We start from the raw sequence: 18,411 nt of genomic DNA on the forward strand, positions 1-18,411 counted from the left end.
TTCGTCTGTATCAGATTGCATCTATCTAAAGCTGACGGATACAAACAAAGTACTAGAACAGAAATAATCGGAGGTCACCAAACATACACATGGTATTCATTTTTAAAAGTATTGATAGTATTAATCGGAGATATTGTCAAAGTGACACTTTTATTATTACCATAAAACATATAAGGTTATTAATATTCAGCTGAATTCTACAACAAAATAGACAACTTAAGTTTAAGTTGTAATATTATTTTATCACCTGAAACATACGGCATGCTTGTATTTACGTCGTGCGTAATATTAATTTTTTCTAAGGTTTTAGTATTCGAATTTTGATTTTTTTCGAGTCAAAAAAAAAACGTGATTAAACCACCTACCTAATAACTTTTTCTTATCAATCAGAATGTGTTTTTCGCATGAATATTCTTCGTTGTGCTTATTTTTCATGAAATTATTTTAATGTCCGTCGTTTTAACTGAATTGTAATTAGTATTTTGGAACTGTAAGACAATTCGAAGATAGAAATTTCATTAAACCTCTAAATTCTAAATCTAAACGTGTGACAATCGATTAGCATTCCATGAGATGTAGAAGTGAGTTACTCTTTTAAAGTTTTTGTCATTATTTATTGTACTTCAAGGAACGGTATTCAGAGACCAGCGTAAACAAAAATAGTTCGTATGTCCATGAATTAGTATGCCGAATAAATTGAAATAGTTTTGAGCCCAACTTTGAAGATTTTATGATATCGTCATCTTCTATGACGGTTTGAATTTTAAAAACATCTTCACCCTAAAATTTCGGAATTGAAAATCGGAATCGGATAAAATTCGCCTAATTGATTGTTAACCATTTCATTAGATTCGAAATTCTTGAAAATCAGTGTAACCATCTTCAGGATTGTTACGAAAAATTCTAGAATCAAAACTCATGAAGTCGGAAACTGAAACGCGCAATATTCGAGCGAAACATTACACCACTATTTTTATGCAGGTTATGATTTCCGAAAAACTTGAAAATCCACTTAAATATAATTTAAAAATCTGCATAAATGTGTCATATAAACACAACAAATAAGTCCGCATGTCCGAAAATGTTAAATAAAAAATAAAATTGATTACAATTGTGATTTTGAAAGAAGTAAAACAGGTTCAACATATTCTCGATCGGCAAGCTTTTCTTCTCGGTAAGAAGAATTTCAAGGTAGACCACATCTGGATGATCTCATTTACTCTTTTTAATTTCAGTTTCAACTATTTATCGCCTTCTGATTAGCTTTTGTTTTCTGAGACAGCGTCTTCTGTTGTCACTTTTTTATCTGAATGTCTATCTTTTCATCCTCATCTTTTATTCTTATATTTGGAGCAAGAGAGGCCCACTGGAGTTAGTTTCTGTCAAACTTGCTCTCCAGCAGACATAAAACCTCCTCATCTTTTCCATCAAGAGATCACAATCAGCCAAATGATACATTTGCTTAAATCTAGTACTTTTATAGTAACTAAATCTAATCAGACAATAACACGAAGAACGACTTCTTTTACATGGTAGCAATGGACTCATAATTAGGGAATCTGAAGAAAAAAAACAGGCTTGAAGATTTCGACGTCGATAGTCTATGTTATGTCCACTGAATAAAGCAACCAAAAAAGAGTTTCGCAATTTCTCGATTACTCGTTTACTTCTATGCTCCTTGAATCAATTAGGAAGTTACACCCATCTGTATTTTTTTGTGGAATTGGCTAGTTTCCGTGATTGAAACAAATCTGCGTGTAATGTTTTCGTCTCGTTTATTTTCAGCAGGTAAAATTTCAGAAATCATCCAAAATTACGAAGAGGGAACAGTTTCGCCATTGTAATGGAACGCGACTAAGATTTTTTGTAATAACTATTTATTGGAATATGAGTTAAAATTAAATTATTAAGATTTAAATTGGGTGTTCAGTAGGGTGGGACAAGGTTGTATGGGAAAAAGCTGAAAAGGTTTATTTTCTCGCTCCACCAAACTTTTCGTTTTCCTTTTGGGTCCGATTAGCACCATGCAAAATTTTATCTCGATCGGAAAAAACTATATTTTCGCGCCCGAGGTATAAAGTTTGTATACGATTTAGTATGGAGAAGTTCACTTATAACAAAAAAATCGGCTGGAGATCAACCTATGAACTCTAAAAATCAGTGCATGTGATATTTTCATTGGAAATTTAAAGAGGAAGAAAACTTTAGAAGACCTCAAAACAATCCGACATTTGTAGAAAAAGTTATTAAAGGAAAACCGGCACAAGGTCCGAACAATGGCTCATTCCTTAATATATCTAGCATCACTGCTGCTAGTGAAAGTAGTATGATGTGAATTCCTTTTAATGTTCTATAACGGTTGATCCGAGTTGTTAGATGTCTTCACGATAGTTACTCAGCAGAGTATAAAGATTATTTTTAAGTGACAAAACATGCTCCAAAGCTTACTATAAAGACACAAAAAGTCATTTAAATTGTGTTTTTGTTTTCATAAAATAGTACCACCTATATCTTCTAAACTATAAGAGATAGAGAGTTTATATATTGGGCCAAGTTCTTGCATTTGAGTTTATCTAAAATATTGTAGAAGATTTCAAGAACCTATTTCTTCAAATTAAAAAGTTAGACTTTTTGTGTCTTTTTGGAACATGGCTTGTCACTAAAAAATATTCCTCATACTCAGCTGAGAAACTTTTGTGAAGGCATCAAACAACTCAAATCAACCGTCATAGCATAATAAAAGAAAGCACTATCATATTACCACCACTAGCAGCAGTGGTGCTAGATATAACATATTAAGGAGTGAGCCATTGTTCGGATCTTGAGTCGGTTTTCCTTTGATAACATTTTGTACGAATGTCGGATTGTTTTGCTGTCTTCTAAAGTTTTCCTGCTCGATATATTTCCTACAAAAATAACACATGCACTGATTTTTGGAGTTCATAGGTTGATCTCCAGCCGATTTGTTTGTTAAAAGTTAATTACTCCATACTAAATTCCATACAAACTTTAAACCGCGGGCGCGAAAATATAGTTTCTCCAATCGAGCAAAAATTTTGCAAATGCTTATGGGACTCAAAAGGAACACGAAAAGTTTGGTGTAGTTGGTAACAATATTTTGTCCCACCCTAGTGTTCAGCCACAAGTGGTGACTCAGCCCTATTATATACATGATTTGGTTATTACCATGAAGACATCATTTGCTTCCGCAATTCTGTGAGTTTTGTGTAGGGAAAATTTTAAACCTACTTGTATTGTGTAATGGGGAAAAGGAACTTATATACTAACTTACTAACTAATACAGAGAGCGAATCGATTCTATTGAATATTGCATCGATTTTTGTCGGAATTTGCTTATAATATTATGTGACATTACATCATATTTGTGAGTCTGTGTAACTCATTTGTACTAAACCAGGGAGGACGCTTCAAGATCATTTTCAGAATTTTACTCTGAATCCTTTGAAGCGTTTTCTTCCTGGTGGAACAACAACTTGACCAAATTGGTACTGCATAAAGCATGGCTGCTATGAAAATTTGTTTAAAGGTAGCGCTTCGCTGTGGTCACGGGAGTTCGCTGTCTATCCCGGGGTTTCACGCACTTTACCCAAAATTGTGAGAAAACGGGGAAGAAAACGGAAATTCCAAGAACATACGATTCTAGATAATTAATTTTTCTATCGATTCGTATATAAATTGTGCCTGATAAACATTTTTATCGAAAGATTTCGTGCGAGTTATAAAAATAAATGAGTTTTTCCTTATTCTTTCGCACGCACACAATGTCAACGCATGCATTGGGGTGTGCAAAATGCTACATGCGGTAGACGCTAACAACATTTCTTTTGTTTTCGTTGTCCGTTCTCTCTGCGTAAACGTTGAAAATAGATGAGTAGAAAATGAAAGTAAGTGTTACTACTTTGTAAAATAATTTCTATTCATGTTTCAGTAGAACCAGAAATCAGTAAAGATTTTCATCGCTACTAGCTTTGACGCTTTGTTGAAAACGTAGCACATCCCTACATATGCGAGTTGTTTATAGCGAGAAAAGGAAAAAAAGAAAACCAAATTTTAACAAAACTCGCATGAAATCTCGCGAAAGAAAAGCTTTCTAACTGATATTTTTCGCGAAATGCATAGTAAAATCATTTACCTACAATCGTATGTTTTTGATTTTTCGTGAATCGGGTTAGTATTTTAGAAATTTGCAATTTAGGGTGAAATTTCGGCGACAAAGCAAGAGGAAGCAGTGAGTTGTCTTGCTTCGACCTGACCACGGCGAATCGCTACCTTAAAAATTAACAATTTGTTTTTTAGACAGAGCTTAGAATTTCTGTTTATAAGAGGATATAAACATTTAAAATATTTATTACACTTCGCTTGGATTGCTTCAATGTGATCCTTGAAAGTGAGTTTTTTGTCATACGTTAAACCTAAGTATTTTGCTTGATCAGACCATGTCAATTCCAAGCCATTCAATTTGAGAAAATGATTATTGTTTGGTTTAAGAAAAGAAGCCCTTGGCTTATGAGGAAAGATAATTAATTGCGTTTTTGGTGCAGTTGTCAACAATCCTAGACTTGTTTGGAAGCTGCTATTGGGTCAATGATCAAGTTCGACGATCAAATTGCAAAAACCTTTGGGTTCCGAAGATAGAATCGTATAAAGGACGCAACCGACAAACCGGTTGGTTTTTCTCCGCTCTTGTTTTAAGAAAGCAATCAATGAACAAGTTCAAAGTGATACCTTTGGTTTAGAGAATGTTATCGAATAAGTGACATAAGCGATGTAACCTGCTCTTGTAAACGACCCGAATCAATCTGAATGAATTTGTGTCAAAAATCAGTCCAAATTCGTGTCAGAAATTATTCTAATTAAAAAAAATATACGTTTCAATGACTATTTGAACTAGATTGCCTAAAACCAGAGTGACGACACCTGTTCGTTTAGAACGACAGCTTTGTTCCAAACGAACTAAGGATCTGTCAAATAGAATGTAAAGGTAACGAAATTGCCAGCATTTCGGATTAATTATTTTAAATTTTTGCCAACATTCCGGATGAGATGTCGTCACTCTGGTTTTGGACACTCTAGTTCGAATGACAAGAGAACGGCATCATAACACCATTAGGTGGATTAAAACAGGTTTTGTTCTATCACCATCCCCGCAAATGACTACAAAAAGCGATTTTCTACATATTCTTTCTTCACAAACAATACAAATCATATAACATTCGATGCTTTGTAGGTGCCCATGCTTAAGGGCTGAGGCCAGTAGGTCGCGTAAAACTACGTGGCTCGCTGTGCGTATTACATTTCTCTCCATGCTCTCTCGCAAATGTGCAAAATGACTCTCGATGTGGCCGGGTGGCCAAGAAAGTTTAGATATTTTCGGGTACAAGTTTGACTACATCACATAAAATCCAATAAAGCTTCCGCTTGTTTGGCAGCCTTTTTGATCCGATTTTATTTCTCTCACATGTTTCGTTACGTTACCGGGGAACTAAAATGGCGCTGACATAGAAATCGACTTACATTCACAAAAATAACATTCACTTCATTTTTATCGCGACAACATATGTTTTTATGCACTAATCGCATCTAAATTAAATTATCTAGACATTGTCAGGATAGATTTTTGATGCATGCCTTTGAAGGCGAGATATTCAATGAACATGTTGAAATTTGCCGTTTTCAGCTATGCAATTCTTCCTTCAGAAAAAAGACTTTCCCGTCAATGAATCATTCTGAAATTTTCACAGAATAATATAAACTAATTTTCTAAGAGATTGTCAGTTGGGTTTTTTTATATTCGTCACCGTTTCTGAGAAAATCAGATTTGAAGCGTGAAAATAGCCCTCTTAATCACCCTAAAACACACTGACCTCAGCCCTTAAGGTCATGAGAATAAAATCATTCTCATTTTTCAATTTAATAAATAAATAAATTGAACTCTGGTTCAATTTCTGGTCATTTGTAAGAATATGAAAAATCATTCTGTAATGTTCGAATCCATTTGAAGCAAACATCACAAGGAAACGGGACTAGACGATGGGAACAAGATTTGTACTTTAGACGAAATTTGATTTGCATGCATATACAAGGTGCGTTATAACCTCTTTTCTGTGAGCCGCAACCAGATTGCCTACGTTAAACTTATTTATTGGAACAAAGACGCCGTACTCACCATGCTGGAATGAGTTGGAGTAGACTTCGGCATGTGTTTCATGTCATCTACAATTGCAGTAACCTGGAAAAAATCCAAAATGAGACTTTTTTATACGTAATCAATACGCTTTCACATTTAAACTGCATTTTGGCCGTCAATGTTAATGGATATGCAAAATTATATTTTCAAACAAATTGTCGTGTTACTGAGTACACCATCGTAAGAAGCTCACAATCCCAATGACATAATATAACAACATCATACAACACATAATAACGTGTTATAGCAGTTTGAACATCAATTAAGTATTGTGGGATTCGGGTTCGTTTCGCCGAAAGCCGTTTCGCCGAATGTCATTTCGCTAATTTTTTCAATAGTCTTCATATCGTGATTGGAATTGATTTGTAATAAAGACAAATGAAAAATGATAATGTTTACTTCCGTTTTATTGAACTATAATCGTACTTATGAAATAATCCAGAAGGACTTGAATAATTTTTTTATTTTATTTTTATTTCATAATCTTCAGAACGGAATTCCCAAGAAAACTTGTTGACTTTATTAGAGTACTCGTTGACATGCTGATCAGGCAATTGTTAGCTGCATTTCCCGATAACTGAGTGGAATTGAAAACAATATATATGCAGCGGCTTAGCCACATCATTTTGCTCATGCGCTATCCGACATCGTTCGGACCTAACTGAAGTAAAGAAACCTAGCTTTGAATATACCGAGCCGGTTTACAGGTTTGACGAATAACCAGAATTAGCAGTTTCCAAATTCATTATGGGAATGAAAACGAAATTACCCTTTCGGCAAAATGACCTATTCGGTAAAGTGATTCATTCGGTGAAATGTGTTTCGGTGAAACGACTTTAGGCGAAATGACCCGCTCCCGTTGTATGGCTGACACACAGACGGCGCTATCGTTGTCAAATCCATACGACATTTATGGTTTGACGAATAACCAGAATTTGCAGTTTTCTAATTCATTATGGGAATGCAAACGAAATTGCCCCTTCGGTGAAATTATCCTTTCGGCGAAAGAACCCTTTCGGCAAAATGTCCTCTTCGGCAAAACGACTTTCGGCGAAATGACCCTCTCCCGTTGCATGGCTGACACACAGACGGCGCTATCGTTTTCAAATCCATACGACATTTATGGGTGATCTAATGTTGTGTTTCACAAGTATGTAGAGGCGTACGTGTGCGGGGATGATGATTGGGTTAATATGTCAACAAATTTCCACTTGTAAAATCATTTATAAATTATTTACATCATTTGTTCATGCGAAAAGTTAATTTTCGTAACAATGAAAATCATCAGTTTCGATTTTAGCATGCGAGAAAATAATCATTGATCATTGTTGATCATTTTCAAATGATATGATTCGTTGCGTACAAATGTAACTTGTAGGACCTTACAGATGCGCAAACCTAACTAAATATGTAAAATTATGATCAAAAATAGTATCTTATCGCATTTTGGATTCATTCCTCTAGCGTTTAAAATAACCTCAATTTTTGTGACAGATCCTAAAATTCCACAAAATAATTGAAATTATATGGGATCCAGTGCAAAACTCAATCGTCATCCTAAGAAATATTCAAATAATGAAACTTAGAAACTGCTCCTTCGAAAAGAATCATTTGAAAGTCTACTTTGACTTTACTATTTGAACTACTATACAAGGTACAATTCAAAAGTTCCAAGATTTTTTTAATAGCGCGACTCCTAATGTCTGAAATTTTTATTTGTCAATCATGTATCCTCCAGTGTTATCGTATAAAATTTCCTCTATATTAAGCTGAGACATCGCACTAAATGTGGCAGTACATTAGTAGTGTCGGTCGAAAAATGAGCATCGAACAAAGAGCCATCATTAAGACGGCTACTTCGCACTTTGACGCTTGGTTTCGAGCTCATATTCAAAGCACCATGTTTCGTCACCAGTCACAATCGAATACAAAAAGTTTGAACCTTTTTGGTCTCTTCAATAATGTCTCACGAATGTCAAATTCTGAGATCTTGCGATGATTGCGGCTCTTTTTTGATAAATTCACGCACAATTTCCGTGGTTCACATCATTTTTTGGCCGGCCCAAAAGTTCGTTGTCTTCCAAGTCCTCCCGGTCCTCTTAACAACGTACTGTCACATTTAGCGTGATATTTCAACTTCGATACGTCCAAATGCCATGAAAATTGTATACGGCAACACTGGAGGATACACAATTGACGGATACGATTTTCAAACAGATGGCGACTCTAGGAGCTGCACTGTTTAAAAAGTCCTTGTACTAAGGAAACCTAACACCTTTCTTTCTCACCTTACTATCCTTATCATTTCACAGAATCATGCAATGAGCTTGAGGTTGAGCTTGAGCTTGAGCGACCACCCCTGGTTGCTACTCCGTTACTGATCGGGATTAGCTGAAATTGTACAGGGAGTTTCTAGATGATCCGACCTGGGACTGGTAAATCATCCTTCAATGTACATCTTCTGGTAACCCCAGAATTCATTGATCAGTACCGGCGCCGGCCAGGTCCGAACGTAGATCGTCTAAGGAATGGGAAGGGATGTTTGTCCAACACTTGTTACTTGTTACTAGAGGCCGTATGTACTACTGTGTCACGGGAGAAGGATATTTGTTAGTAAAAATTTCAGTATTGGTATTATTCGCGCGCGACTCAGTATTTCAAGATGCTCGGATGCACCACTAAACTCATTGACTTCTCGAGTGAACGTTTCAACAATATCCTGTATTGAAGTCCCGGGAATTCTTGATTCACAGCTCTTTTTCGAGGAAACTGAAGAAAAATTTGCAATATTATCTCGTAAAGAATAAAAACTTCCCTATTTTTTATAAATGAAATTACATGATACAAAATAAACGAGTGAATAGGACAGATTCTAAACAGTTGTTATAAAATCATTTTTAATCACCAAATAAAGGTCAACAAATTTCACGCGCGTCTTGATTCTCTATTATTTCCGATTTATTGTTTTAATTTTATTAACATTATTAATTGGTTATATTGGTTGATCTGGGCAGCCGGCTACCGAGAAAAATATTAATTTATTGTTTGAAATATTAATATCAAGTGTCTTTTTATACTATGTTCACACCTGCAGAAAATAACGTATTACCGCCGGATTCCACACGGCATCTAGGCTGGTACTGTCCGAAGAGAGCTAAGAGAGGTACTATCAATCTTCTAGTGGACCCTAGCCCCTTGTATGTGAGGAATTTGACGGTTGTTCGACAAAGTGGTCACCAAGTAGCAGTGCTGTAAAGCTTCATTAAAATCAATTGAAATCGAATGTGTGCACACACTGACGAGCACTGTACTACAGTAAACTTTACATTCTCAGAAAAGTAAACTAGATGAGAGGGATATGCTGATAGTCAACGGCCATAAATTTCAATTTTACTATAAAATATTCGATTGAAATGAAGTTTTACCGCACTCGACAGTATTTTCAAATTTCATTACCAATCCAAATTCTATATACCGGAATCTAAATTCAATGGGGAAAAAAACGATTTGACGAAATTTACAACATAGATATAGATTCACGCCGCGATACAGAATAAATGTATATTAAATATAAATATACAAGAAAAAGAAAATACTTATCCGTGAATGCGTTCATAATCTGAGTATCCAGAAATTGAAAATCCTGCGCTAATGCTCCTCTGGATAGTTTGAAGGATTACTCCGTAGTCTCTTGACCTTTTGACTTGTTTTGATTGTTCATTTTCAATCCTGACTAATTTAATTTCTCTAATTTATTTCACTTTCACTTCCTACAAACTTCATACCGGTTTTACTCCATAAAAATGACTTAATTTTCCAAATTTCGGGAACAAAATGTGACGGGAGCGAAAAGTTTTGCTTCCGATCCATTTCACAGAATCATTCAATGGTCCAAAAATCGCATGAAAAATGATTTCAAATAAAGGAAACTGACAGATTTTTGTGTTCACATTCGTATTGTTTGTAAAGTTTTCGTCAAGTCTGGTTAGCTGTCACAGCTGTCGAGAGACATTTTAGAGGTATCATGGCAACGTAATTTGTTTTGGTTGAGTAATATTTAATCATTCCTATGCAGACTACAGCACTTAGATGCTACTAGAAAGATGTATTTTGGATAAAGTAAAATAAAATACTTTGCTTTTGATACTTTAACTGTTTTGTTCTATCATGTCACAGATGAATATTACAGTAACTGTAAATAAGAAAGGGAAGAAAACCATGATTCATAAGCTCGTCCTTTGTCATAAGAAAATTTTAGATCGAATGCGAGTGGGAATCTTTCTGACAGCATATCGTCTAGGTCCGTGTAGAAGTTGGAATGAGTTTTGATTCTCTGCAAACAAGCTGTTACACATGGTACACTACTGTCAGTTTTCAATTTGTCTCAACTAGAGTGTCTACAAGCTAACGTAGTTGCGAATTGTATGTTTTGAATTTTCGAAAAAAAGATACGTATTTGGTTATACACTCAGGCAAAAAATATATGGCATTCCAATAAAAAGCCTTGTGAAATTCATACGAAACATAACTTCTCTCATATACTGTGGAATTCATAGGTTGTTCGTATGGAAACTATAATAGTAATGGATGAGATGTATGTGATTTTCTCTACTCTATGATTTATACTCCTTATGACATTCACTATTTTGCCTGAGTGTGCATTGAAATGAAAATCTTATTTATATTCATTAGATTTGTCATATGAATCATATGCAGAATATAATTTATAGAGGTTATATGGAAATTTATAACTTTTATTTGAAGTGTGCGTTAAATCTAAGTCCCGGGTTGGCGGTTCAATGCATAGGACGCTGGTCTTACAAGCCAGTTGTCGTATGTTCGAGCCCCGACCTGAAAGGATTCTTAGTGTCAGTAGGATCCATAGTACTAGCCATGCAATGATTCTGTACACTAAGAATCGGCTGCGAAGTCTGTTGAAACAGTAAGGCCAAATTCCACAAAAGGAATGTAATGCCAAGACTTTGTTAAATCTAAATAGACGTTACCATAATGAAAGTTATAAGAATATTCCATATAATTTATATGACAATCCGATAAATTCTAACTCGTTACAAAATTATATTTATTATATTCATTGGATGTGTGTCTTATGAATCGTATGCAGATGATATTTTACAAAAGGCATATGACAATTTGTGATCTTTAATGGAACTCTACATAAAATCTAAATGATGTTCAATAAATTTTATTAAATTTATTATACACTAAAGTCTTTTTTTATGCGTAAACGTAAACTCGTACCGCATAAAAAACGCATAAAAAACCACATAACTCTGAAATAAAAAACCGCAGAAAAATCGCATAAAAAACCACATAACTCTGAAACTTCGCATAAAAAAAGACCTTAGCAAGTCTTTTTTATAAGAGTTTATGTACCGCATAGAAAAACCGCACTTAAAAATGCGCATGACTCTGAAAATTCGCATAAAAAGCCGCATAACTCTAAAACTTCGCATAAAAAAGTCGCGTAAAAAAACCGCATAAAAAAAGACCTTAGTGTATTTAATAAAGGTCATGTAAAAATTAATCAATTTTATTGGAAGCGTATATGAAATCTGTAACAAAGAACAAAACGAAACACTGTTTTCTTAAACTGAAGAAAAATGCAAAAAATAATATTTTAACTTAGACATACAATGAAGTTTGTTTTTACGAAAGAATAGTCGTGAATCATACTGCTTGAAGCTGAAGAAAGAGTTGTGTCCACGATATTTATCAACTGCCCCTGACAGTTTTTTTAGGAAGTTCTGTTATTTTAAATCGCTGACAAGACAGCTCATTCAACTTCGTTCAAGGATAAGCCCTAACGGACCATGAAATAAATATCCGGTACATTTCATTGCTCTGTCTGTTTTGTAAGAGGATTTAAATTTTTAATTATAGTTTCGGAACTTCAGGAGTAGTTTCCGATTATCAGCTATTCATAGTACATATGATTCGTCTGGTAACAGTTAATATCCGATGAAATCAGTCAGTCCTAAAGACGTAAGTGTAGTTGAAATATTAAAATAAATTTATATTATGAAACGCTTTATATACGAAAAATACAACAACAAATTTTTGATAAGACAATTATTTTTATTGTAGTTTTCGATTCCCTTAAGTATCATAATCCCAGTATTTTTATTTAATTTGAATCATATATAGGGAGTGTATCGAAAATAAGCTATCCACATACATTTGTGTTATACGCATGTATTTGTGATGGGTTTTTATACTCAGATCACAGCATGATATGCGTTTGGCTGTCAGCTTTCGTTTGTTTACTTGTTTGTGCGGTTTAAATTCTGCGTTTTCAAAATGTCGCGTATTGAAAAGGAAGTGAAAATTAAGGTTCTGGACACATGGCTAAGTAAAAAGGGTATTACTATACGAAAATTGGCGAAGCGGTTTGGAATTCATCATGCCAGTATTAAAACCATCATTAATAAGTTTGAGAAACACTATTCTTTGGATGAGCTAACAGGAAGAGGCAGAAAGCCCGGCTCTTCCAACCCGAAACTGGACCAGAAAGTGGTATCTCTAATCATGAAGAACAAATCAATGTCAATACGTGATTTTGCCAAAACAGCAGGAACGAGTGTCGGAATGGTCCAGCGTATCAAGAGGCGAAATCACCTGAAGACCTACAAGAAACAGAAAATCTCGGAACAAAGTGTAAAACAGAAGAAGCAAGCAGCAACAAGGGCCCGGAAATTGTATTCGCGTCTTTTGCAGTGTCCGGATGCATGCGTTTTGATGGACGATGAGACTTATGTAAAAGAGGACTCAAAAACCATCATTGGGGAGGTTGTGAGCGATGCGGACAGGTCGATTCAAGTGGAGAAACTCGGTCGAAAGGTACTGGTATGGCAAGAAATATGTTCCTGTGGTTTGAAGTCAACCATTTTTTAAACTACCGGTACTGTAAATGCAGAAATCTATCGATCTGAGTGTCCCCAGAAGAGATTGCCGGCTTTATATAAGAAGCATAGTACACCTCCACTGTTTTGGCTGGATTTGGCGTCGGCTCACTATGCCAAAACCACTCTCAATTGGCTTGAGGAAAAGGGTATAAATTTCGTTGAGAAAAATATCAATCCACCGAATCGCCCTCAGCTTCGACCCATCGAACGTTACGGGGCAATCGCGAAGAGGGTCTTCAAGAAGACTGGTTAGGCAGCTGAGAACATGTAGGAGTTCAAAAAAAATTTGGGCTCAAGCGTCCAAAAAATGCGATGCAACACTTGTCCGAAACTTGATGAAGAGCGTTCGATCAAAAGATCGAAAATTCGTGAAGGAATAACTTAAATTTCATCCGGTTTTCATTATGCTCAAGTTCAACCTCGTGCAATAGAGGATCCATTTTTAGTTTGAATAAAATATCGGTTTTTATCATAATTTGAAAGAAAAATGTGTGGATAGCTTATTTTCGATACACTCCTTATTTGTTCAATCAAATAGCAGTCATTTGATCTATATATAACTGCTATATAGAACTTGGATGACCTCCATCAAAAGTAATATATAAATTTTATAAAACTAGTCATATGGTATAGATGAACCCATCTATATAAAATCGAAGTGAATATAATATGCGCTTCATGAATTGTTCCAATGTATGTTGTGTGGATATCTAGTAATGGCTATAGGACGCGCCAATAAATTCATCTCAACCTGGAAATTTAATTCGTTATATGAAAATTTTGTAGAAATAACGTTAAGAAGAGTTTTATGTTTCATAAGAAAATTTAGCTCAGTGTAGGAACTCTAGTCTCAACTTTTGGAGTTCACTGTGACAAAGGCTTGAGATTGACAGTCAGAATCCTTTGTTCTTACTAACCTAGCAACCGATTTGTACACTGGGTCAAACCACTCGATTTCATATTACGAATAATAAACTTGTCATGCAGATTAAGCAAAACTCATCGAAAATATTCATTCGTTGTCCGGGATTAAATGGAAGATACAATGAACAGTTATTTGTTGAAGTACCAACCACGAACAAAATATGAGTTTAAGCTTTGCATGCAGCTGTAAACAATCATTTTGTTGACATACATTTGCACTCAAGTGTCAGTCCTAACTTCGTATAGTTAATTGAATTTTGTGTTGAACTAATCCGACGCCAAGTTGATTTAATCATAAAACTAAATCAGAATATGACAATGTTGAAAATTTCGGTTTTTGAGTCCATGTTTGTGCTAATTAGTTTAGCCATGTAGTGACGAATGAAACCAACCATTTTCTGTGTCGGTCGCACTGAAACGAATGAAATATGAATAATGTGAACATTTAGCAACATTGTCATAGTAATGAGTAATATTACGAATTAACTGCTCGCCAACTTATCCATGTTCGCTTTACGTGTTCGAGTCAACCTGGACATGTTGTGAAGGCCACTCCAATCAGCCGAAAACTGCTCATTGGCTTGCATGCAGCACTCAATCAACCGTCATCCACCGGTACTGCTGATTGGCCGACTGTCAAAAATAATGAATTGCAAATCGACAGTGACAGGCCTGCATCAAAAACTGCCCCGCAACGAACCGAGCCGGTGTTGTTTGGTTCGATTCTGATTGATCCATTCACCTGAGCTCTACATCCGATGAGCCGCTGCAGGTAAACGGCGTTCCGGCCGATTCTGCTATTTATGTATGGGTCTCTGAAAGAGAAGGTCAAAGCGATCAGCACCGGATTGGATCAATAAAAGCATTCATGAAGCAAAATGAAAATCAACATCGGCCGGGCAGGAGAAGGGAGTCTTTCCTGCGTTGCCAGCATCTGCACGAGAGATGAAAACGATGCCCCGAAACTAATTAGCATAAATTTATTAATCATAAATTTATGTTTCTTCCAAATGAGCAACTTGAAAGAGAAGTTTGATCCCGCAATAATTTACACGCTTCATGTTCCTTCCCCCTTGCACGATGGCATATACTGTCTACAGTCAATACAAGGCAAGGCTCCGTCGCCGACGCGTCATCGTAGTCGTCGTCGTTGTCTGCGTTGCCCTTAGCTACAACCCATCGTGCGAACATGCTTAATTCATCTCGACGTAAACATAAATATTATACGAATAATGATCGATTGTTGAAAATAACAATATAACAGTAATGATAAGGTACATTTTTATTTATGCCACGATTCAGCGCAATTCCTGTTATTTGTGGCGCAAATTCAACCTCCTCGCAGTTTTGGGTTGCTGTTTATTTCTTTTTCGTTTTTTTTCTTTTGCTATTGACCGAATCGCGCTTTTGTTATCACCATTCGTGCATCTAAAATTCTTATTATAATCTCGAACTCGTACGTCTCTCGTCTCGGAATAATTTACCGGCTTCGAAGTGAAACATTTTTAGCGCTTCGAATGAATAGTTGAACACAACAAGCTATTTTAACCTTGCCGGATTTGAAAAGGAAAAAAACTAAACACATTTCATGGCTTTGGCTCCTAGCTATTGTGGTTTCGTGCGTAGTAGCTAATTTCTTCTTTTATCACACCGCGCGAAAACACATCGATTATGACAACAAGATTATCTCTACCTAATGATTGGTACCTGTCCATTGGATGCGTACAGTGTTGCAACACCAACCAAAAAAAAACAATCATCGACGAGGATGGGATTCGAACCCACGCGTGCAGAGCACATTGGATTAGCAGTCCAACGCCTTAACCACTCGGCCACCTCGTCGCTTGGAAACTCAGTGTGTCTCGAATGGAGCAACATCAGTTGGTTTGGGTGCTTGGGTGGTACTTTGTCGTCATAATTCTGGTCACACACAATGCAGTGGCCTGTCTATCCTTTTCGCATGCATGCATAACAAAAACACAAGCGGCCAAAGCAAACAAACCATCCGAAAGTTCATCGCCTCTTGAAGTGTCCGCCGAACGGCATAATCAACCGTCTCGGGCGACCATCGTTATCAAGTTTTCGTTTTCAGTATTGATTCTACCCGTCAGCCACGGAATGGAATGCATAACTCGTGGGTACGAGACGCAATTACATTCACTAAACTTTGTCAGTGCCATTCGAATGACAATTCCGATTATTCCCTTGCTGTTTCCCCTCACTCCATATTCCACAAGCTCTCTGTCTGTCTCTGCACTTCTACAAATGAGTTCCGTTTCACGTATTTTGAAAATTGTCTCGACTATGATTTAATACGAATGTTATCTCTTTTCAGATCGCTCCACTCAATAACATAAATTACGGGCTTCTCTTCCATAGGAGAACAAACTTCGGTGAGTTTATAGAACGGAGGAAACCCTCCAACAGTAGCAGAAAGAAAAAGAATACAAAGAGAGAGAGAGAGAAAAACTCACATCCATCAGCAGAAAACCTTTTCGATACGGCCACAGTCAGCCACAGTCCCTCGTCATGTTGTTTTGATTCGGAAAACTTATCAAAAGAACGAAACGGAAGGGATTCTCTGTGATTTAATGCTATCAAAATATTATGATTTAATTTAGAACACATCAAAGCGAAAGCTTCCGGACTTTTACTGGGTAGTAGCTGTAGCTGTTGCAGTGGAAGGACGCATCAGTCAGTCAGTGTTTTCTGTGCGTGTGTATGTGTTCTCTGCGTTGCTAGGCAAACCGTGATTGGTTCTACTGATACTTTATCTGCTGAAGAAGTGGGTTGAAAATGCTTTTGGGAATGGGTTATTTTTGGATGGTATGGAAGATTTTTGGAGCTTTGTGATACATTAACTATTTTCGCCGTCATGATTCCATACAACACCAAAAACAAAACGGTATTTGAAACCGGGTTGCCGAGCATGCAGAATTATTTTATTTATTTAAATTTGTTTCAATAATTTTCAATCAAAATTATGGAAGTACAGAGCACAGCTGTTGTAGGTTACCGATTTCCACAAACTCAGATTCAAATTAAAGGTCATATGGTCCAAAAGAAGCTATTTGAATTTCATTTGAGCCCGATTTCAGGTTCCGAAATTACAGGGTGAAATGTATAAAAAAAACCTGTCTTAATCCACCTAGTGGTGCCTCTCTCATATTACTTTTATTTCCTAAAATTTCACTGGAAAATTCTGTCAAAAAATTTTTTTTCCTATCTTGAATAAAATAAGAAACTTTCTTTGGGTATAAATAATGCTCGTATCTATACTGTAATTTACAGTATTGTACTGTATTTTCGACCCTATACGGGTAAAAATCCATTGCCGGTACCATGATTAAAAAGTACGGGTGTGTAATGTCAGAGACATAACTGGATGTCGTGAATACGAATAAAACTGACACGATTTCTTTATACTTTCGAATTCGAATTGATAGTTGATCGATTGTGCGAATTCTGAAACTTGCCCCCTTTTTACCTGTTTGTAATTTTTTCACAAATGGGCGGTTCCAACGGCCACACATATAGGCACTTTTGGCACTATAGAATTTTGACGTCGATTATTCCATTTCGGATTTGCATATTTCATTGAAAGAAACTATCAATATGCTGGACAGGATTCATTTCTGTCTTTTAGAAGGATCAAATTGTCGAACTCACTACGATATTTAGCACAGTTCGGAACATTTTTCTCGAACGATTTTCGCACAGCGAAAAGTGCACGAAGCAAATCAAATTATTTTGGATTTTCACTAAACTGATGATTTTTAACTTCGATTTGAAAAGAAGAAATCTTAATAGTTCTTTAGATAACATTTAGAGCCATTAGAACGGCTGATTTTATATAATGTTCTACACTTTTCGTTTTCTTTCTCTCCAATGCAAACGACCAGTAGCTTTACTGTCTCACGCAATCGCTCTTGTTTGAATTGGAACTAGCTTTGCGAAAAAAACCGCTACATATCCGCTCACAGTGCCAAATGATGGTTTAATGCGTCTTCTCGCCTTGACGACCGGAAGTCAAATGAGAACTACGACCTGTGCGTTTCTTTCTCCAATCACGCAGAAGGTGCGCTCTCCGATGCCGCTGCTTAAACGCGTCTGCTTCCATCCAACGCACAAGAAGAAATGATCGATTTTTTCTTTACATTACATATTTATTGTTTCTCTTTGGTTACATTTCTGTATGATGTTACATGTCAAGTGATGTAGTAATGTTACTTTTCATCTTTTAATTTACGGTAATTTTCTAGTTAATAATTTTTGATTAAATTTCTTTTTAACAGTTTAACTGAGAGACAGTTTGATTTAATTATCGATTTTCGACCACGGTTCCCCTTTTAT

At 36.0% G+C, this 18,411-nt stretch overlaps 2 protein-coding genes and 1 non-coding gene across 11 annotated transcripts in view; 1 reads left to right on the forward strand and 2 right to left on the reverse strand.

Annotated features, from left to right (window-relative positions):
* LOC131440051 (mpv17-like protein) overlaps nucleotides 1–18,411 on the forward strand; it is a 438,206-nt gene that overhangs the window by 340,204 nt on the left and 79,591 nt on the right. For 7 of the 8 annotated variants that reach the window (XM_058611145.1, XM_058611172.1, XM_058611150.1 and 4 more), the window contains one exon: nucleotides 16,394–16,451. The exons of the other annotated variant lie outside the window; for it this stretch is intronic. The gene's annotated coding sequence lies outside the window, so the exon portion shown is untranslated. The remainder of the gene's footprint in view (nucleotides 1–16,393; nucleotides 16,452–18,411) is intronic. 8 annotated transcript variants of the gene reach the window in all.
* Nucleotides 1–18,411, reverse strand: part of LOC131440029 (uncharacterized) — a 129,730-nt gene that overhangs the window by 10,846 nt on the left and 100,473 nt on the right. Inside the window, exon 3 of one of the 2 annotated variants that reach the window (XM_058611121.1) lies at nucleotides 6,188–6,250. The exons of the other annotated variant lie outside the window; for it this stretch is intronic. Coding sequence (XP_058467104.1) covers nucleotides 6,188–6,250 — 63 coding nt within the window. The remainder of the gene's footprint in view (nucleotides 1–6,187; nucleotides 6,251–18,411) is intronic. 2 annotated transcript variants of the gene reach the window in all.
* On the reverse strand, nucleotides 15,819–15,900 carry Trnas-gcu (transfer RNA serine (anticodon GCU)). Its single transcript has one exon. It is a non-coding gene; the product is annotated as a tRNA-Ser (tRNA).

Source organism: Malaya genurostris, chromosome 1 (genome assembly GCF_030247185.1).
Source record: "Malaya genurostris strain Urasoe2022 chromosome 1, Malgen_1.1, whole genome shotgun sequence".
Lineage (NCBI taxonomy): Eukaryota > Metazoa > Arthropoda > Insecta > Diptera > Culicidae > Malaya > Malaya genurostris.